Genomic DNA, 22103 nt, shown 5'->3' on the forward strand with positions numbered 1-22103 from the left:
AGCCCAGAGCTCTGGTTTTATACCATTTTAATGATCCAGATGCTGAGCCTGTTTGTTAACATGTGTGTGTGTGTGTGTGTGTGTGTGTGTGTGTACTGTATCGGGTTTATCAGGTTGTTATGGTTGTTTGGATGAGATGATCAATGTCAGGTGTCCACATACTTTTGGCCATCATTTATGTTTGTTTGAACATTATATGTGTATCTGAAAGCTGTCATTTGTAATACACACAAAAAAGTTTGTTTGAGAAAAACCCAGATTACCAGTTTTTCTGTAATCTTCAGAACAAAGTGCCACAAATTGGTGGAGACATAGACCAGTATCCAATACTGTGGGAGGATCATGGTGTTTTGCTATGGAATGTATGACACCATACGCACGTATGCACACACACACACACACACACACACACACACTGTACACAGTCACACACATGCATGTGCAGACAGGCACACGCACACACACACAAACACACCAACACACATTTTGGATGGATTGCCTGTTTTATGCCTTCGAGACCACTGACTTTCCCCTGTGTGTCTGTCTGTACATGTCTGTCTGTACACAGGATGGGCGTATTGAGTTTTCTGAATTTATCCAGGCGTTGTCCATCACATCACGTGGAACTCTGGATGAAAAACTCAGGTGTAAGTCCCAGGGAGTACGTACACCCCCCGCCCCCCCCCCCCCCCAACACACACACAGACAAAACTCACTGGGTTGCATGCATAGGCTCTCTCTCTCTCTTGCTCTCTCTCTTACACACACACACACACTCACTGGATTGCATGCATAGGCTTTCTTTCGCTCTCTCTCACACCCACACCCACACACACTTACACAAACACAAGCTTTCATGCATAGGCTCTCCCTCGCTCTCTTGCTCTCTGTTTCTCTCTCTCTCTCTCTCTCTCTCTCACCCACACACACACTTACACAAACACAAGCTTTCATGCATATGCTCTCCCTCTCTCTCTTGCTCTCTATTTCTCTCTCTCTCTCTCTCTCTCTCTCTCTCTCACCCACACACACACTTACACAAACACAAGCTTTCATGCATAGGCTCTCCCTCTCTCTCTCTCTCTCTCTCACCCACACACACATACACCCAGCATCCCCCTGTACTTCTCTCATGGGGCTGTTGGCAGATGTCTGCTGAGTGACAGCGCAGGATGTTGAAATGTAAAGCAGTTGAGAGAAACTGGTATGTTTATATTTGTTTATATCTAGTGCTTTCTGCACTGGCCTGCGGCACATTTGTGAATGAGAGAAATTCCCACACTCCTCTCCTTTCTGCCCCCGCCTGGGCCTCACAGGGGCCTTCAAGCTGTACGACCTGGACAACGACGGCTACATAACCCGGGACGAGATGCTCAACATCGTGGACGCCATCTACCAGATGGTGGTACGTCGGTCTCCTCACAAGCTCCTAGCGTGGTTCAGCTCCACCCCGCAATGCAGAGTGTATGTGGTCTTTGAGTGTCTCCAAGACCACCAGATGTGAAATCTTTCTATGCACATTGCACAATTTAATTTTTATTCCATTCCATTTACATGTTTACATTTTTAGCAGACACTCTTCACCAGAGTGACTTGTACGGTTTACTCATTACTCACGCAGTAATGAGTAATGACTGCACATGCAGTACAGCTGTACAGCTGGACATTTACAGGAGCAATTCAGGATCAGGTTTCTCTGACTACATTCTAACCTTATCCATAAAGAGATTAAAGGCAACACTGACCCCAGATCAGCACCCCTACTCTAAGGCACTTTATGAACGACAGGCCCAGGCTGGATTACCGGCATTCCACCTACTCCTTCTGGCTGCCAGTTGCTGTCCTTGGTCCTGAAGTCCTCCCTGGTGTTTGGGAGACGACAGTAAGATCTGCCCGTGGCCAAAAGAGGAGGAGCAGCCGCTCTTTGCTGCTCTCCCACCTCCACAGCCATTGCATCACACGCGCACTGGTGATCAGTGTTATTTTTGGTGCCACATGCGTCAGCCTTTCGGCTGTTTTCCGGAGTGTTTCTTTGCCTCTCCTCGCAGTTGTTTAAAATGTCTGTAGCAGTGCAGTAGCTGTTGACAAGACAGCTTTCAAATCGTGTTCATTGAGGCTTGTTGCCAGGGCGGGTTTTGGGGGGATCCAGTATTATCAGGCTGCTTTGTACACAAAAATGCAAAAATCCTTTATGATGATCTGAGAATCCAGTTCATCCTTAAAATAAAATGAGTGTGGGTAGATTGAACTGCACCACTCAGAGGTAAATGTACTCTAGCATAGAACATATAATGTCAGATTGATTGAATGACCTTTATAAAACTAGAGATTCCTTGGGCTCAACTTGGCATTTAGAGAACAGAACATCATGAGAAGTCAAAGGTCATGAGGCCTGTGCTTACCCTAGCATCCAGCTGTTATTAGCCTCAGAATGGAATGTGGTGTCGTGTGCATTTCCAGGGCAACACAGTGGAGCTGCCGGAGGAGGAGAACACACCGGAGAAGCGCGTCGATCACATTTTTGCTATGATGGACAAGGTAGGGTCACACCTGGCTCCGCCCACCTGGTGTCTCCCACCTGTCTGGGATCAGGGTTCAGGGTTCAGGGTGACTGGCCTACACCAGAAATAACCAGTTACACAAGAAGCCAAAAATCATTATTTGCTGTTATGTCTTTTAAATTTAAGATACTTATCTTCTATTGTTTTTTTATCTGAAAAATAATGATAAATAAAATAATTGGTATACAGTATATTTTTCATTTATCAAAACCAAATCTATCTGCGCAAGACCATTGGAAGTGATGATGTCATTGGGATACAAGTTCCTCCTCTTATAATTTAAGCGAATGGAGGTGTCTTTTGAACTGGATAATGGCCTTTATGGTTTTCTCTATGATTCTGATTTCAATGATCATTTTAAAGTCATCACTGAATGTTTTAGTTGCATCAAGAGCCTTTTGCAGCCTCCACTAAATTTTATTAATTCATTATTTACAATGGAGGGGAAGACAAGGCATTGTAGTCAAGTGACCTCACTGTTTCAGGGTGGGGTTCTGCACATTTTGTTTGTTGTGGGCTATATGTGTGTGTGTGTGTGTGTGTGACGTATTATAAATTACATGGGTACTGTACCAACATATTACATAATTTTCGTTGGAGTTCTCCTTTAATCTGACATAAAATAGGAATTGTTCATATAATCCAGTAGTTAAATTAACCAAGCAGTTACACTAAATTTAGGAGAGGGTGGGGGTACAGTGTCTTGACAAGCAGCAGATGGTGTTAAACTGTCTTTTTTCCCCCAGAATTCAGATGGGCTGCTGACCCTGCAGGAGTTTCAGGAGGGCTCAAAGGCGGACCCCTCCATAGTGCAGGCCCTGTCCCTCTACGATGGCCTGGTGTAGTGCACAGAGCTCAGTGGGTGAGTCAGAGTCCCAGAGCTGGAACCAGGCTGGCTCATTATACCCCTTTCCCACTGTAGAGCTGAACCAGGCTGGCTCATTATACCCCTTTCCCACTGTAGAGCTGGAACCAGGCTGGCTCATTATACCCCTTTCCCTCTGTAGAGCTGAACCAGGCTGGCTCATTATACCCCTTTCCCACTGTAGAGCTGAACCAGGCTGGCTCATTATACCCCTTTCCCACTGTAGAGCTGGAATCAGGCTGGCTCATTATACCCCTTTCCCTCTGTAGAGCTGAACCAGGCTGGCTCATTATACCCCTTTCCCACTGTAGAGCTGAACCAGGTTGGCTCATTATACCCCTTTCCCACTGTAGAGCTGAACAAGGCTGGCTCATTATACCCCTTTCCCACTGTAGAGCTATAACCAGGCTGGCTCATTATACCCCTTTCCCACTGTAGAGCTGAACAAGGCTGGCTCGTTATACCCCTTTCCCACTGTAGAGCTGGAACCAGGCTGGCTCACTATAGCCCTTTCCCACTGTAGAGCTGGAACCAGGCTGGCTCATTATACCCCTTTCCCACTGTAGAGCTGGAACCAGGCTGGCTCATTGTAGCCCTTTCCCACTGTAGAGCTGGAACCAGGCTGGCTCATTATACCCCTTTCCCACTGTAGAGCTGGAACCAGGCTGGCTCATTATACCCCTTTCCCACTGTAGAGCTGGAATCAGGCTGGCTCATTATACCCCTTTCCCTCTGTAGAGCTGAACCAGGCTGGCTCATTATACCCCTTTCCCACTGTAGAGCTGAACCAGGTTGGCTCATTATACCCCTTTCCCACTGTAGAGCTGAACAAGGCTGGCTCATTATACCCCTTTCCCACTGTAGAGCTATAACCAGGCTGGCTCATTATACCCCTTTCCCACTGTAGAGCTGAACAAGGCTGGCTCGTTATACCCCTTTCCCACTGTAGAGCTGGAACCAGGCTGGCTCATTATAGCCCTTTCCCACTGTAGAGCTGGAACCAGGCTGGCTCATTATACCCCTTTCCCACTGTAGAGCTGGAACCAGGCTGGCTCATTGTAGCCCTTTCCCACTGTAGAGCTGGAACCAGGCTGGCTCATTGTAGCCCTTTCCCACTGTAGAGCTGGAACCAGGCTGGCTCATTATACCCCTTTCCCACTGTAGAGCTGGAACTAAGATCCTGGCTGGAAACAGAAAGAAGATAAAAATTGGTGTATTTTGGTGTTTTTTGTTTTCTTCCTCCAGATATCCCGGATTCAGCAGCTTCACTCTTGTTCTCAGAATCCGCCCTGTGGCAAGAAGAGGGAATCTGGGGAACTGAAAAGGGGTGGGCCCTCTGCTGTCAATCACTCATCTCCACATCTGCCAAAAAAAAAAAAAACTACAAAATATATGCAGGATTTTCACAGCATATGGAGCCAGCTGTCTTTCACAGGGACTGCTGTCCATGCAACCAAGAGATAAGTGTTCCTCTACAAGACCCTTTCCTTCATGGAAAGACTGAAGAGTGATTAAATGACAAGATGGGGGTGCCTTTAAGGTGGACAAAGGATGCTCCTGCTCCTGAGGAACAAAATGGGCGAAGCATTCTGGGTGCATGGGACAAAGACCTGCAGTGCATTCTGGGTACATGGTTTGGGGACCTGCAGTCACCGGGCTGATAACTCTTCTGTGAGAGATCCTAGTTGGCCCTGTCTGCCTCAGCTGTACTTTAAATGCAGACAAAAATAACACATTCACTGCTAGTCACTTTTAAGATTTAAAAACGCTTCGCTGCCTGAGAATTCATGGTGCACCTTCATGCAATGTAGAAAGAAACTACTGAGTGTTATCTTTAAGGCATTTATTTTGCACTGTTGCGGGTGGTTACGCATTCTAGAGTGGCCACGCCCTTCGTGTGTTCACACGCGGGGGCGGGGCTTATGTGTCTTCATGCGAGGTGCGTGTTCTTCCTGTGTTCCACCGACCGACCGTCCGCACTGCTTCTCCGGCGTGTCCTAGACCACGCTGGGCAGAGAGAATGGCTACTGCAGACTTGGCTTTTATATCTGGGTAAAGGCTTCAACCCAGAAGTCCAAGAGAATACAGTGTTTCCTTTTTTTATGCTTTATATGTGCTTATCAGACGTCCTTATCCAGAATGACAAGTACGAGTTACATTTTCTGTGCAGGCGATACATGTGTGTGTGTGTGCACAGTGGTGTAATGGTAGTATAATAGCAGTCTTTAGTGTAAAAGGCAGTAAGCAGCACTGCTTCTCTAGGCACCGTACTTCTCCTCACCTGAGTGACTGACAACATGAGCCCACGGGAGAGGGGGGTAATTTCGTATGCCTTCATATTTAGCACGCAGATGCAATTTGGAACGGCAGGATTTTCTGATGCAGAAAGAATCCACAGGCTGCAGGGTTTTTAATGAGCGGTCTTTGTGCCACCCCCACCAGCACTCTTAAGGCATTGTGTTAGCCATAAGGTTCCATTAATTGTTTCTGAAGCTTCTATCAGTGAATGGTTCATTTAAAAAAAAGTCATTTCTTTCTTCGCTTCTCAACGAACGCCTGAATTACAGCGTCGAACGCGGAGATGATCTCTCTCAATGCTGTCCGGCTACCTCGTTCCGAAACATTTTTTTTCCCCCTCATTATGCCATTTGAATTTATTTTTAATACTAGTTTTATTGTTGCTGGACATTTTCTTGATTGGTTTCTGAGTTGAATGAAGGCTTGGAAATGAAAGGGATGTCTGATGAAAGGGTTTTTATCTTCTGCAAAAGAGGATGTAATAAATGGCTTTTGCCCTCCCTTTTCCTCTCACGACTCTAGCCGCGTGTTTGCAAAAGATTTCATGTCTCTGCCTGCCTTGGTGAGTGCTTGCCAAAAGGCCCCATTTTATACTTCTTCTTCAGGGGCCTTTTCAGAATGAGCAATCTGACTCATCCCATCCTCTTCCGGTTTTATGAACTGCTCTAGATTGGCCATCCCCAGCCCTGCTGCTGGAGAGCTGCAAGGGCTTGATGCTTTTCACTGATACTCAGCGCTTAACTGGTCAATTAAAGCAGGAGATCACTCACCTCTTCTGGCTTATTGGGTCTGTACTGGCTGGTGATTTTAAAGTGAAAACAAATCCCAGCAGACCCCTATGACTCTCCAGGGACAGGGTAGGGGACCCCTGGTCTAGACTGCAGTCAGACCAGGTGAAACACCATCCCTTTCCACCACAAACTCTGGGTATCCTGCCACATAACATGGAAGAGAGACAACAATGTTATGGGTGTGTGTGTGTGTGTGTGTGTGTGCCTGTATTACATGGGTCACTATCATTAGAAATAAAACAAAGTTTTGCTTTTTACAGTATAAAATAGTACGGTACTTTAAAAAGTACAATATTTAAGGAACTGAAATAAAAAGCAAAACCAAATACTGCTACTTTATTCATCAACAGTGCAACAACAAATAATTAAATATACAAATAAAGTCAAAAACTGCTTTCCTGGGGGTATACCACGAAGGAAGCTTAACATAACCATGGTATCTTTACGTCAACTGGCTTCTCAAAACCTAACAATCGCAATCGGACTTAACAGGTGTCACGAATGCGGTTGTCAACATGCTAAGTGGAGGTGTCTGCAAAAATGAGCCTGTATCAGTACAGCATGGACCATACTCGAGCAGCGTATTTCTCACCAACATAAAACAATCACAATATGTGATGTACCACGATTTAAAGTTAGTCAGCTTCGTGAACGGAGAAGAGAGGCCTTTACGCGCAGTGCGTGTCTTGCGTATAGGACGGGCGGCATTCGATCTGGCTTTCTGTTTGAAGACGGCTGCCCAAACCTGTTCCTAGAGAGCTACGTCCTGTACGTTTCCATTCCAACCTTAACAAAGAAAACCTCATTCAGCAGCTGAAGATCGCATTGAGCAGCTAATTGGTAGAAGCGGGTGCGCCAAATTATAGTTGAAATTAACACCTACAGGACAATAGATCACGAGGAACAGGATTTGGCAGCCCTGGTAGGATGCCAAACAGTTCTGACTGAATAATAAATGTGCCCAACAGTCGACAATTCAGCGGGAGATCCCCCGGCTACACACTACATTTCTCGATGCGCCATCTTGACTTTGAACAACGCCACACCCGTGAAATCCTGGATCCGCCGATGACATTTCCCAGTCTTTTTCTGATAAGACATGACTGCTTCTACCTTGCCTGGCAGCTGGAATGCTTCTGACTGGTAATTTGTTCACATTTTAACAACACATTAATGATTAGGCTACATTTATTTTAATGTTTACAAACATTGTTGCTCGTCGCGATTTACAAACGAATCCTGAAAAGTTCCGCGAGGACTCTCCAACTGCACGCTCCATTTCAATTGTTTATATTTTGGTATCGTATGAAATTCCAGTTATTACAGTCACTTATATATTGGGAAATTAAAGACAATATCGGCTAAGCTTCAGCTGCATCCAAATATGTATGTGTATTACATTACAGGCATTTGGCAGACGCTCTTATCCAGAGCGACGTACAACAAAGTGTATAACCATAACCAGGAACAAGTATGACGAAACCCCAAGAGAGAAGTACCGGTCCAAGTGCAGGGAACAACCGCATAGTTCAACTTGGACCCTGAAGGTTAAACTGATTAACACTAACACAACGAGAACGGCAACAACGCAGTCTATGGAAAAAATACAAGCAGTAGTTAAGACAGTGAATGCACCTAAGTCACCTACGAAACGGCTGCCTAGTTACAACCCTAAACTTACAGTCATTTACAGGGGGGTAGGGAGGGATGGGGAGAGGTGCAGCCTGAAGAGGTGAGTCGTCTGTCGTCGTTTGAAATGGGTCAGTGTCTCAATCGGATGAATCGGTGTCTCAATCGGATGTGTATGAATCGGATGAATTACTTCATTTTTTTCGTTTAAGGTGAGGGTTTGCATGTACTAGATCCCTTTGGGGCAGTGGCTGCCCACCAAAGCTGGTGAAACGCTTATAAGAAGCGATGGTTGTCAGCGCTCTGTTTCACCGCGAGGACGGACGTAAAATGGCAATCTCGAACAAATTTGGTTAAATTGCTGAAATCGGGGAATTAAATGGCGCTCCAAAATAGTACAGTAATAAGATGTAACGTGTTTTCACACGAACGATCGGTCTACTGGAATTACTCTGACGTTATAATAGGCCTGCTTGTCTTGAAATGTCCACAAGATGTCACTTGTTGAATATATTTAACAAAAGGATATAGAAATTGACGAACATAATACTGTGGACAAAATGACTGTAACCCATGTCTTTTGCTTCTTTTTGAAACATTAACCAAACTGTTTTTTTTTTTTGTTTTTTTTTCAAAAATATGTGTGCAGCATTTTTTGGGTTTAGTTGACGGACTTCCTCGCTCACTTACAAATGTGCATAACTCCATTGTATTCCAGTTTTGTATGGCAGTGATAAAATTTGGGTTGATTTTTATGCGATGGGGTAGGTTTTGAGCTGTGATTGGGCTGGGATATAGCTGTTCGATTCAATCTGAAATTACGATAATCCACGCGCCCTACCTCATAGACCTGGTTTGCCACTCACTCAAACACTCGCGCACTCACGGTAAGCAGGCTGTCGATTCTCCACAAAGGGGAGCTATTGGTACTTATGGTGCTTTGCATCAATGGCACCAGTGTCCTTGTGTAAATGTCGTGAAAATAATTACATTTTACAAACTTAAACAGTTAAGTCAGTTAACCCCGGCACCTAAAGTCCATTTACCATTTAAAGTGATGAAATGTGTGGCAGTATCTGTCCCTGGCATGTCCACGTGTACAAAGGAGCAAGGTGTCCCACGTGTACGTTCTGTCACACATGCATTTGGGTTAGCCCCCTCATCGCCTCATGTATGGAGCCCAATGCAAAATCTTACGGATACATTTTTTCAATGAAGCATCTGTTTTTATAGCAAGGCCTGTTTATGCACAGTTCGTACCCATTACCATTACATTTAAGCAATTATCAGATGCTCCAGAGCAGCTTTCATAAGTGCATGCATACAGAATTAGGCAAGTAAGAACTGTGGAAACCATTAAGATTACAACCAATACTATCCATTGATGTGTGGCACTTTGCCCATTTTCAAAGTGCTACTCCTGCAGTATTACCAAGATAAGCCTTGGAATATAGGGATGTCTAGTGTGAACTCCTGCGTGCAAGTACCCGTTCTTCTGAGTTATTTGCCAGCTTTAAGCGGCATGTGGGAATTGTATTTCATCCCATTTGGAAACTGAAAAAGATCCACGCAGCGCTATCTTGATGGTCAATAAGGGCAAGGATGTAATTATTAAATCAAGGAAGTTTTATTCAAATCATTGATGTTTTTTTTAATCACTTGCTCTTCACCCACTAAATATTTATCAATTAACTGCACATTCATCAATTCACTTGCACATTAACCAACTTCATTTTTATCACGTAATTTTTGTTACTTCAACCCCTCATATTTGCTCTGCCACACGGTGGTATTCAACTTCATACGACTCGCTTGTATATGGCTATGTGATTAATGTATTTACTGCAACTTTAAGTCATGATGTTGCTGTCAGCCAATCGCACAACTTTGAAGGTACTTCTGGCAGGGACGGTAAAGACAAACGGCCACTTCCACATTCTTAGATGTTGAAGTTCTCTACAACGCACGTCGTATGGAGACTATTATCGCTCTTGAGGAGTCGCCCGAGGAGCGACAGCGGCTTTAATTGTGAAGGTAGGCTTTCATCATGCATTTCATGTGCTTTTACCTGCTCTGTTTAGTATTGGCTTGTTGGACCCTGTCCTTCTGAGAGAATGCACAGCTCAATTTTAACTGCAAACGGCCCAAACTGGCATTCTAATGAAGAGGAAAATGCATAAATATAGATATTTTTATTTGATTAATTTTAAAAACTATTTTATTTAATGGAATATCTACCATTCCATTAACTGTGTGTTATTGTGTTATTATCCAGCCAAGTGAGCCTGGGGGCTCGTTTCACGAAAGCGATTCGGATATGAAATAAGCACGAAGCCTCCGTACAGATTCGTCTGTAAAAGCGACGATTTGTAAATACCGATTTAATTCAGTTTCCCGAGCCCGAATACATGCGTCAAGTGAAACTTCAACGAGCAGTTTAGTCCCCCAAAAGTCCATGATGCGATTGATAGTTTGCAGATTTCCGCCAGAGCCCTGACCGAGAACAAATAGCCTACAGCTTTTTTAAATAGAAAAGGTAGGCTACGGCAAACATACAAGTTCTGTGTGATGGCAGTTACAGAGGAAGCTATTAAATGCAAATCCGAATTTTCCACCCCCTTGACTTCTGACACCCGTCAGAAAAAAAGGACAAAAGCAAAAAGCAAATACAAAACCAAAATGAGGCAACCAGGTGAGAACGACAGCCGATTTACTGACTGTCTACATGAAAGCTAAGTGAAACGAAAGGCAAGTGTAACGAGCAGTAGAAAGCTATCGCATCTCGCAGATCTCGCCTCGCGGATCGCAACTTGAGTGAAACAGGCTTATTTCACGGTAGTTGCGATCTTATTTGTTTAGTGACTTAATTATTTGAATCTGCACACCTCTTGTTGTAATGTAAAGGTAAAAACAGGAGTAGAACACATTCCTAAATTACAATTCTCTTTTTTGCGATTATCTGCCACAAGTTGAGTCGTTCTAATCCAGACATTGAGGTCCTGGTTGGCAATTTTACATTTAATATTTAACCTTTATGAGTGTCAAAGGTCCGGAGAAATGGGAAGTGAGGGGGAAGGGACTGCTTCAGATGCTAGCCAGGTGTTGAATGTGTGAGTCAAATACGTATTTGTTTTGGATTCAAATACTTTTCTGCGCTTTACTGATCTTGTCTGGTGTATTGGACCCAATGAAATACTCTCAAAAAGTGCAGACCCTGCCTTCTGGTCATATTGGCAGGCTCAATTACACCGGGCAAGATCAACAGAGCACAGAAAAGTATTTGAATCCAGAACAAATGCGTATTTGACCCAGGTCTGGTGGCCACCCCCCGAGGAGTGTGCAGACTAGGGTAATTATCTTTAATGTTGGGGGAAGGAATTCTGCGGTGAGGGAACGAGAGATGCGTTTTTGGTGACAGTGTGAGTGAGCATAGTCACTAAGACCTGCAGGCCTAATTGTTCTTACTAACCTGTGCCCCTGTGGTAAAAATTTTTACAGTTAGGTGTAAAAGGTTGTATTCAACATAATAAGTCACCTTTGAAGGTAGCATCAGCAGCATGGTTGCTTTGAATTTTTATGTGCCTACATTTTTGAATTTTATTATCTCTATCTTTATATCTCCGCCAGCCGAGAGCCTGGATGGGATTATGCGTTTGGTTGCGTGCGTGTGTGTGTGTGTGTGTGTGTGTGTGTGTTTGCAGCTAATCTCGCATACTACTGGGCCGATCAGCCTAATACTTGTTGTGCATACTGGCAGCAGGCCAAGGACCTGAATTCTTGAATATTTTGTAAATCGGTCAACGACAAGTATTTTATTTGAATTCATTTCCATCATTGTCCATTGAAATACATTGAGTGCTAACTCCTCACTCCTCCTAACTGGCCGGTAGGGGCCGCTAGTGATCAACAGCCGCTTCCGTTTGGAATGAAAGACCAGCGATGTAAAATGTCAATTTCAACATTAAAATGCCAATAAAATAATCCGCTAACTAACGGGGTATGTTAATGTTTGAATCTGTGGCAATTATTTTGTTGGCATTTTCACGTTGAAATTGGTATTTTACATCGCTGGTCTTTTGGAATTGTTCCTGTCCGGATTTGAGACGAAAGTGCCAGACATTAGTTCTGTTTAACACATCGTGGCTGATATGAATGAAATTAGTTAACATGTCACCACCTTTAGCGTTACTTCACTGAATCAGCGTTTTTTGGGATTTTCAGTGGCACATGGTAAAAACTTGTAATATTGTACTTGTCTGGCTGCATTGATTGTGTAGCCTCTATTGTTGCTTCAGCAAAGCTAACACGCCTGGCGGAGATCTGCACTCTTCTAGTTTATTTATTTATTTAGTAAATGTGTTTTCAGTGGCTTTTATCTTCCTTTTGTTTCCTTCTTGGTCTTCTAGATCTCCCTGTACTGCGCCTATATGTTTCTGATCCGGGGAGAGAGGGAGAGAATGTGAACTGTGGGAAGCGGCAGCATGCATCCGCGTAAGCTGCCCTACGCGATAATGGTCGTCGCCATTTTGGGCTGGCCCCTGTTCTGCGCCTTTCGGTACGGTTTCCACGAAGCCGTCAGGTGGTACGGCAACGGCAAGCGGGTGTCGGAGACGGCGGTGCACTCGTGCGGCGTGGACCCGAGCAGCGACACCATCGTGGCGGCGCGCGGCGGCGCGGTCCTCCTGGTCTCTGCGTTCCGGGACGAGCGGTTCGCCCCCAGGACCCTGCGGGTGATCGGCATCGCGCGCCGGGCCGGACTGCCGCGCCTCTACTGCCACATCTGCACCGGGCCCTCCGTCTTCACCGCGCCCGCCGAGACGCTGTTCCACTCGGACCACTTCGACTTCCCCTACGGCACCGTGGACTTCCTGTGCCGGGTGCCAGAGAAGGCGGGGCGGGCCCTCCAGGTGTCCGTCTCTGCCCGGCAACTTCCGGAAGTCAGGGAGCCCTACCTGTGGATTCGCGAGGCCGGCCGGAACGCCACCGGCCCCTTCCCCCGGCAGTTTTCGGTGTGTGTCTCCACCTTGTTCGGTAACTATAGCAACGTCCTGCAGTTCGTCCAGTCGATGGAGATGTACCGCCTCCTGGGGGCGGGGAAAGTGTTTGTATACAAGAGTGACTGCGGGCCGCTGCTGCGGAAGGTTCTGGATCACTACTCCGCCGAAGGCCTGCTGGAAGTGGTCCCCTGGGAAGTGGACCGCTATCTCCGCGTCTCTAACAGCTGGAAGCCCTCGCTGGGGCCCGGCGACCTGCACTACCACGGCCAGATCGCCGCGCTCAACGACTGCCTCTACCGCAACATGGAGGCCAGCGCGTACGTGGCGCTGGTGGACATCGACGAGGTCATCGTTCCGCGGATCCACGACACCTGGGGCGCCATGATGGCCTTCCTGTCCAGCCGGCACCTGGGCGTGGAGAGCTTCTCCTTCGAGGACGCCGTGTTCCGCACCGAGGTGTTCGGAGACGGCGGGCGGTTCGACTTGTGGCCCCGCGTCCCGGGCGTGAACGTCCTGCGGCACGTGGACCGCGAGCCCCTGCGGCCGTTCGCCTTCAACGCGCGGAAGCTGATGGTGAACCCGCGCGCGGTGGTCTGGACCTCGGTGCACCACACGCTCTGGCAGCGCGGCGCCTCCATGGAGGTGCCCGCCTCCGTGGCCCGCATGCACCACTGCCGCAAGCGGGACGACCTGGGCGTGCGGGACAGCCAGCTGGTGCGGGACACCACTATGTGGAAGTACAGCGCCGCCCTTGTCCGAAACGTGAACCGCACCCTGAGCCGGGTGCTCGGGGCCGCAGGGCTCAACCCATAAAGATGTCCTGCCAGTTTCGTGCCTTTCGTAATGATGCAAATATTATTACCGCCATTTTGTTCATATTGTTTGCTTATAATTGTTGCTGTTATTATGATATTATTTCTTTAATATTTAATACTGTTATTAGTCGCAGTAATGCTGGAACTGAAGTTCTGTTTTATTGCTACAACTAATACTAATGAAGTTGTGCTATTAACGAGATTGTGAAGTGTATGAATAAACATTAGTGGGGTTGTCATTGATGACGTATGCATTTTTTCACGTGACAGATGTTCTAGAAAATAACTCCATCGTAATGATGATGCAACCACCATCATGATGACACAAGGCGATTTATAATTAAGTATGCAATGTTTGAATTACTTTTTATTGTGTTTTTCGCCTACCTTATAACGATTTCCCCCCCAAAAAAACTGAAAATATTTCCAAAATTATTTGGAATTTCAAAAAGTTGAGCAATCACATGCACTAAACCTAGATGAATATTATGAAGTTGGAATGGAATGTCTAAGTAGGAGGGGCAGCATGCAGAAATTAAGGAAATAAGAATAAGTATGCAATAGAATATCCTGTGGGTTACTGAAGCAACCATAATAATAATAATAAATTATTAATTTTAAAATACTCTTTGGAACCCAGTTACTGAAAGCAAGCATTTCCACCTTTGCCCCTTTGTTCTACAGACAGAGCTGCTTTGGTGTTTTTTTAAATGACTGCTGTTCTGCTTTACAATTCAGAGTCAACAAAGCAAGTTAAATGACAATGAAGTGCACAGAGGAAAGCTGCTCAAAGACAAAGGGTCGAGATTAAATGGCAGTTTTAAATGACGTGGGGTGTTTAAAGATGGTGAGAGAAGGGCATTTCATCTCTCAAGTTCTGGGCTCTCTAGAGGGCTGTGGTTCTCAAGAAAAGGTTATCCTGCCCTCATTTAGGCTCAGTGCTTCTGTCACTCTGTCCAGACGGTGATTCCCCCCCCGCCCCCCCCCCCAAGTCTTTATTACTCAGTGAAAGCTGTGGCGCCATAAAAAATAAGTGGGTACACAGTGGTACAATTATTGTCGTGAAATCTTAAATGTGAATACCGCAAAGCCAAGTAAATATATATGTAAATATATATGTTATGGTCTTGTGATGTTTTGCAGAAGTTGATTATCAGTTGTTGGCCTCACACACACACACGCAAAGCTTTCAAAATATGACATATTTGCTGCCTACTGTGTGAGTGTGGGTGCAGAAACAGGAAGTGAGTTGTTATTTGCATTTGAAGATTATGGAAGATTGTGAGACCACAGTGCGACCTACTGAAAAAATATAGCACTCTAAACCCTGTCACAGCTTTTCGTGATAAAAATGTGAAACACGAAATAAATACATTGTGAATTCTGCCTCATAGTTTGATTTGAAAATACGAATCGGCAAAACAACCAATGTTTGTGACCTTGCAGTTTTCATAATTTTCTTGTGAGGAGCAGACCGAAAGAAAATGTTTGACACTGTGGACAGTCCCATGTGCCACGAGGGGCTGCTAGTGGCTTTTATGGAGCAGGTCCCTGTCTCCTGGGTTTTTGTTCTTTGATTATGATTTAAAAAAAACCAGAGGACTGTCCTTTTGTCTGCTTAAATCAAGTAAATTCCTTCACAATTTTGGGGGAAATCTCATTGGCTGCACTCTGCTGGCATTGAGTGGTAACTGCACCTGCCCTCACCCCCCCGCCCCCTCCGACATACACACACACAAACAAACAAACCTGGACACCAGGTATGTATATAAACTTGTTTTTATTTGCAAAAACTTGTCAATGCACAATTAAAAATAGAGCAAATTATTAACAGTTCCAAGGTAACAAAATCCTACAGAAAAGAATAAAAGCTTATAGTAGTACTTGCTTCAAACTCATGATTGATTGATTGATTTATTCGCATGTGTTGCTGTACTCCAACACAGTTTTTTCTTACTAGTCTCCCTTTGTTTCTGGATATGCTTTATTTCAGCATGAAATAACCCAGGGGCGCAATGTAAGGCCAGTGCGAGCTGCTGTTCCAACCAATCATTCTGCCTTAATTACTCTGACTGTCTACGTCAAATAACTGTCCCATCTTACAATCTATTCAACCAAAGCAAAACATTTTCACTTTGATTCCAGAAACGTGCAGAGTGATTTCTGACCATTCAAATTTTGGGATTTGTTGTGTGATGATTCCAGGAGGTTATTCCAAAAACCATTTCTGCCAATTCCGATTCCAAAAACAGGATATGAAATTCATTTTTCCCCCTCAAAGATCAAATACTGACAGATTGTCAAACACAAGCCAGCAATCACCCAATCTGACAAACAAGGTGGAAATGAGAAGTTACTAATCTACAACTTCAACAGGAAATTACTGCCAGGCCCATAGATCTTCCTTATTTTAATTTAATTACCGATTCTCTTAATCCTCTGATTTGAGGATAAAAATCTTTTCGGAATTGGTTCTCATCAGCAGTTTTCACCAGTGAGACAATAGTCCAGTCTGCAGCTGTGGCTAATGGCTTTATCAAAAATGACAGATCAAATTATTGACTGTGTAATTACCTTAACTAAACGGAGGTTGCCATGAAATCCAAAATGAACGGGCCCTTGTTATACACCCCTGCTGCAAGCCACATGCACTCTGTAGTGCTGAGAAGTACTCCATTGCTCACTTTGTTACGATGCTCAGGTGCGTTCCGAGTAGTTTCTGTCATGCTGGTATTCTTGAGCAACCCATATGGTACTCCACTGGGACTGTATCCTTTCATACACAAATAACCTGGCTAAATGTAAATGAATCAATTGATTCATATTCAATTTCTTTGATTGATTCAATTCAATTGAATCAATTGATTGTAATTACATAACAGCTAATTAATGGACAGGGGTAGGGGTTTGGTTATCAATTTCAACAGTAGTAGCAAATGTACAATGTCCTGGAAAACTATTTAGCTTGGCATACCTGACCCATGGAAAAACACAGCCAAAAAAAAAAAAACTAAACTTAGCCTTATGGGTATCCTAAATATAAATACCAAAATCCAAAGTAAATGTCCTAAATTTAGTAGAACAGTTTGGCACTAATTTACATTTCTACATCCTTCATTCAAAATACAAATACTCTGATACTGTCTAATACAGTAGCACAGAATATCTTTCACAAGCTTTAAAAAAATGTGATTGCCATATATAGTAGTACATAGCGGCAATATGACATTTTGTGCAAAAATAAAAATATCAAATAAATTAAATGTCTACATCATCTACAAGAGTACTACGTTCAGAAATGCACCAGTGTTCAGATAAAAAAATAAAAATAATAAAACATTATTCACACTGGTATAAGCAACAATACATATACCACTTACAGACATAAAGCTATGATATGTGAAGCTGTAATATGACCAACCTAACAGTAATGATATAAAAATGAGGACGTTTTTTAAATGAACACGTAATAAAAATACTCCAGGCCAGAACACTTGCATCGTTAATAAACGTGTAGCAGTGATGTGCAGTTCATTCCAGGGCTTACTATCTGGTATGTGTAATATATTTTTCTTCATCATTATTCACAATTTTTCACTTGCTATCCTGTCAGGCTTCTTCCAGATTTGATTCAAGTGCGTTATTTTCCTACGTTACCCAGAACAACTTTGCCATCCGCCATTGTCCCCTGGCTTGTCTTGCTCACTCATCTGCTCCTCTGTAAACTCTGGTTTGAACAAATAATGCTCCATCTCCCAGAAATGTATAATAACGGATACAGTTCTGTGCTCTTGCTCCCCCTTCAAAAGAGGCCATGCCTGGATAGCTTGCTAGCAGTTACTAGCCAAAAGGCTAAAAGTAATGCATCCCCGCAAAGCCACACTGTTGTATTTTGGACTATTGATGCTACTATCACAGCGAAACTCTGCATGTCCACTTGGTAAATGATTGATTTCTCTCAGTAGGAGTATTGCAGAAAGTTGACTAGTGGGGATTCAAGGCAAAAACCCCTAAGGAGCTGAACAGTGATGCTAGTGGTGCTATAACAAGTTGAAGAACCACTATTACGTTCAGAATAATGGAATGAATAAAGCTATCATCGCATCTGCCATCTTACTGTCACTTAGTTCACGGTGCTAACGTTACCTCTAGCTATCCAGCTGCCTACGTTAGGTGGGGGTAATCAGGGTGAGTGGGAGAGGTTGAAGACAAAGGAGGAGATTTGTTTGATTGTAAACGCAGGACCACAGCAAAGCAACAAAATCCTGCATAGGATGCTTTTAAACTGCGCTGTGTCTGCGGGGGCAATATTACCACGTGACATCACGTCGTCTACAGAACTTGACTTTAGCTGTGGGAAACTACACCGAGGACCCAGGATGCATTTTACATCACAAATATGCAAATGGCAAAATGTTTCAGCCTGGAATTTTCCTTTAAAACAGTGATTCCTTTCATAGGTGGCTCACCTTTAAGGTTCAAAGTGCTGGGGAAGGGAACATTCTTCAGACACACCAGATACTCATGTCTGTACTCTTAACACTGAAAGTTATTTCTTCCTGTTGCTGAAGCCAAAACATTCCAGTCTGACATCTTCTGAAAATACTGTAAGCCATAATTCAGCTCTGAAGGACCAGTCCCCAAGCTGTTTTTGTTCCAACCAGTTACCTTAGTTTAAGTTTTCTGACAGCTCTGACTGCAACCCATGCTGGTTCACTCCTGTGCTGGAACACAGTACAATCTTTAGGATACACTTGCAGTCTGCAGCTGTAGCTGGTGCTTATAAGAATGTCAGATCAAGATATGATTGAGCTATTTAAATAATTATTAACTTTGCTCTTTATTATTTAACTAGCTCAATCATATCTCGATCTGAAACGGAGCGACCGTGTCCAATGGGTGTTCTGCATTATACTGTATCATAATACTGGAAGCTCCTGTGACCATAGACCCCTGTGCTTAAGAAGCAGAGAGGACAGAAGGAATGCTGAAGTGACGTATCTGATGAGTCTGAAGAACTTGTGATGGGGAAACTGAGCGCCCCAGCACTCTGTAATGGCTGGAGATGGAGTGCTGTCAGTCACTGGTAGGAACTGTCAATGGTAAATGGACTGCATTTATATAGCGCTTTTATCCAAAGCACTTTACAATTGATGCCTCTCATTCACCAGAGAAATTGGGAGTTAGGTGTCTTGCCCAGGGCGGGGGATGGAACCGGCTCTGTGAAAGCTCAAAGCTCTCATCGAAAGCTCTCACCAGTCTGACCAGTTTGAACCTGTGAGTCACTGGCTAAGGTTAGAAGAAATTTGACTAATGAGACTCATTGGCGTGGCCCCAGCAGACTGCATTACAAAGCAAAGTGGAGCGATTCCTGGAGTGGCCAAAGCTGTATCACAATTAGTCGTCACTACAGACAAGCATGGTGGAATTAGTTTGCAAAAATGGGTCCAAGAGGAAAAATATAAATAAAAATTTATCCTTTGAGAGACCAGCAAATGAAAAAAAAACCCTAAGATTTCAACTCTTATATAGCTTATAGAAATATAGCTTTCAAGTGACTGAAATAAAAAATGATACAATAAACTTTTCACAACACTTACACATCACAAAACGATGGCCTTTACATGTTCTAATGCAATTCAACCTGTTTATTGTGACACAGCTAAGTTGATCCTTATTCTTCATACAAGCAAGATTACAAGGGTCAACCAAACCTGAAATAAGTTAGTTTTCAACTGTGTAAAATGCAGTATTTTTATATCTTAGCAACAATTTCCAACCAACACGACATGACATTTGCAGACGTCAGAACTAAAGGAGGTTACGCAAATGTCAATATTGAACCAGTTAGCTCCAAATAACATAAATACAAATAGATGGGCACAATTCATGAGGATCTTCTAAACAGTACACACACTGAATGTTTCAATCAATACAAAGGAAATAATTACAATGGAAGACAAGCAGCTACTATGTATGACAGGAGAATCAGCCTTCAGCCCTGGAGGGCCACAATGTGTCCTCTTTTTTGGTGTGTTTTTGAGCACGTAAATGGTAAAATTGAATGAATTTAAGTCGCCGTCTGGCTGAACCGCGCACAAAGAAACACAAAAGCAGTCCCTGCGGCCCTCCAGGACCGGAGTTTCGCACCGCTGTTGCAGGACATCGCTATCTGTCCTAAGCGATATTTAGATGCGTCGGTTTCCCCCCTCCCCTTGCGTTCGTGGCACTGGAGCTGATCTCTGCACTGAAATGGGTCTGGAGCGTTGAGCGTTATGCGCGGGAGCGCTCTGTCCATCGCGGGAGTTTTCTTCGTGAGTAAGACCTCCATGCTGGAGGCCTCAAAAAACCGACCCTCTGCAGAATTACAGGAAGCCTGTGTGCGTGTGTGTGTGTGTGTGTGTACGTGTGTGGGTGTGTTGTGTGTGTACGTGTGTGGGTGTGTGTGTGTGGGTGTGTGTGTACGTGTGTGTGTGTGTGTGTGTGTGTACGTGTGTGTACGTGTGTGTGTGTGTGTGTGTGTGTGTGTGTGTGTGTGTGTGTGTGTGTGTACGTGTGTGTACGTGTGTGTGTGTGTGTGTGTGTGTGTGTGTCAGCTTCCAACCGCACCGCTTAGCGGTCGTCGCGCTGCGTTTCGATTCGTCGGTCCTTTCTCACCTCCCCCTACACCCCCTCGCAGTTTGAGATGGGTGTCAAAAGGCCTTCCTGAACAGCAGCAGCAGAACAGGCAGCGACTCTGCAATCTCCTCCTCCTCCTCCTCCTCCTGAGCGAATGGGTTTGGCACTATATACAGCGCTGGGCTGGCTGTCCGGTCTGGGGTGAATGTCTACTCAAATGACATCAGGTTGGTGGGTATCTGCGAGGGGAAAAGCACACACATTAACTGCACTGACTGTGCGGCTCTGCTGGGGGTCAGGGTCTCAAAAAATGAATGCACAAGAAATGTTTTATTTATTTTATTTAAACAGCGTCCACTAGAAATGTGGATTAATGCACAAGAAATGTTTTATTTATTTTATTTAAACAGCATCCATTCAATAAAGTAAATGCGAATAAATACGTGTTTGAAGTAATTTGTCATGAAAAATTATTTCACAGAACAAAATATAAATACGTGAGGCTATAGTGTAAGTATGATGTTGTTTATCAGCTCAGGAACATCCTGGAGATGGGAGACTGGTTTTGCCAGTCACAGTTACAGTTACAGTTACACTTCTGGGAATACAAAGGCCCCACACCCTACCGCACCTGAGGCCGACAGCTCCGACACGCCTCGTTCAGGCTCCTGTGCCAGATTATCGCTGAGAACCGGGATCCCGTCTGGAACTTGTAAACGTTGCCTGCAAAAGTGTGTGGCGCACGCACACACACACACACACACACACACACACACACACACACAAGAACACACACCCTATATTGTTAGCACAGGCATGGCGCCGCAGCTAGTTTCGTACACCACATCTCGTTTCAGAAGGTAAATTGGGTTGAAGCTGCCAGCATTCTAGAAAAGCATGTTAGTAGATTAGAAGAGCTGCTTCAGTGTGCCCTGTTGTCTTCATTAACTGGCTTTATTTTATTCTATTGATTCTTGTGATCTATACATTTGAATATCTTACCATTACTTTAAAATGGTTAGTCTCCTAAATTCCTTGACTTTATTTTAATCATGCTTCTATTTATTTATTTTATGAAGCAAACTTACTTGTGTGCCATCCTGCTGTAAACAGGGTATACAAACGTGATTATAATTTAAAGATTCTAATTATTATAATATGGTCTTTTTTTTCCAAGTACATTCACATTGAACATATACAGCAAATACTCCTATTAAGAGTGACTTACAAAAGTGCATACAGAAAAGTTTGCAAAGAGCAGAGACCATGACACATCATCAGTGCCACAAGCTATGAAATTATTCATTGCATAAATATTTAATCAGCAATCCAGCAGCTCACCTTTCTCGGGATCACTCAGCTGGAAAACGTCTGGCCGCAGCGGGTCGTCCGGTAACACCACCATCCAGCCGGCCAAGGAAACCGTCTTACACGGCGAGGATTTGTACTGTCGGGGAGAAACAGGCTGCTAGATAATATTTACATTTTACATTTACACGTGCACATTAAAATAAATAAAACTAATTAAA

At 44.1% G+C, this 22103-nt stretch overlaps 3 protein-coding genes across 8 annotated transcripts in view; 2 read left to right on the forward strand and 1 right to left on the reverse strand.

The window, feature by feature from the left end:
• LOC118212338 (neuronal calcium sensor 1-like) overlaps window positions 1-6237 on the forward strand; it is a 30404-nt gene extending 24167 nt beyond the window's left edge. The window contains exons 5-9 of the mRNA XM_035390106.1: window positions 569-647; window positions 1317-1405; window positions 2461-2538; window positions 3308-3423; window positions 4672-6237. Of these exons, the coding sequence (XP_035245997.1) occupies window positions 569-647; window positions 1317-1405; window positions 2461-2538; window positions 3308-3406 (345 nt within the window). The 3' untranslated portion in view covers window positions 3407-3423; window positions 4672-6237. The remainder of the gene's footprint in view (window positions 1-568; window positions 648-1316; window positions 1406-2460; window positions 2539-3307; window positions 3424-4671) is intronic.
• A 923-nt stretch (window positions 6238-7160) lies between these two features.
• LOC118212337 lies at window positions 7161-15342 on the forward strand. Of its 4 annotated transcripts, none has more exons than XM_035390103.1 (2): window positions 7161-7658; window positions 12551-15342. In XM_035390103.1, the coding sequence occupies exon 2, from the start codon at window positions 12626-12628 to the stop codon at window positions 13952-13954; it is 1329 nt and encodes a 442-aa protein (XP_035245994.1). In that variant the 5' UTR covers window positions 7161-7658; window positions 12551-12625; the 3' UTR covers window positions 13955-15342. The 4 variants fall into 4 exon arrangements, with proteins under 4 accessions (XP_035245994.1, XP_035245996.1, XP_035245995.1 ...); XM_035390105.1 differs by lacking the exon at window positions 7161-7658 and adding an exon at window positions 8216-8247; XM_035390104.1 differs by lacking the exon at window positions 7161-7658 and adding an exon at window positions 8241-8356.
• Window positions 15343-20457: 5115 nt separating this feature from the next.
• LOC118212335 (ras-specific guanine nucleotide-releasing factor RalGPS1-like) overlaps window positions 20458-22103 on the reverse strand; it is a 123065-nt gene continuing 121419 nt past the window's right edge. For all 3 annotated transcript variants that reach the window (XM_035390100.1, XM_035390099.1, XM_035390098.1), the window contains 3 exons: window positions 21916-22021; window positions 21206-21297; window positions 20458-20813 (listed from right to left, as the gene is read on the reverse strand). In XM_035390100.1, the coding sequence (XP_035245991.1) occupies window positions 20784-20813; window positions 21206-21297; window positions 21916-22021 (228 nt within the window). In that variant the 3' untranslated portion in view covers window positions 20458-20783. The remainder of the gene's footprint in view (window positions 20814-21205; window positions 21298-21915; window positions 22022-22103) is intronic.

The sequence above is a fragment of the Anguilla anguilla genome, chromosome 14, assembly GCF_013347855.1.
Source record: "Anguilla anguilla isolate fAngAng1 chromosome 14, fAngAng1.pri, whole genome shotgun sequence".
NCBI lineage: Eukaryota > Metazoa > Chordata > Actinopteri > Anguilliformes > Anguillidae > Anguilla > Anguilla anguilla.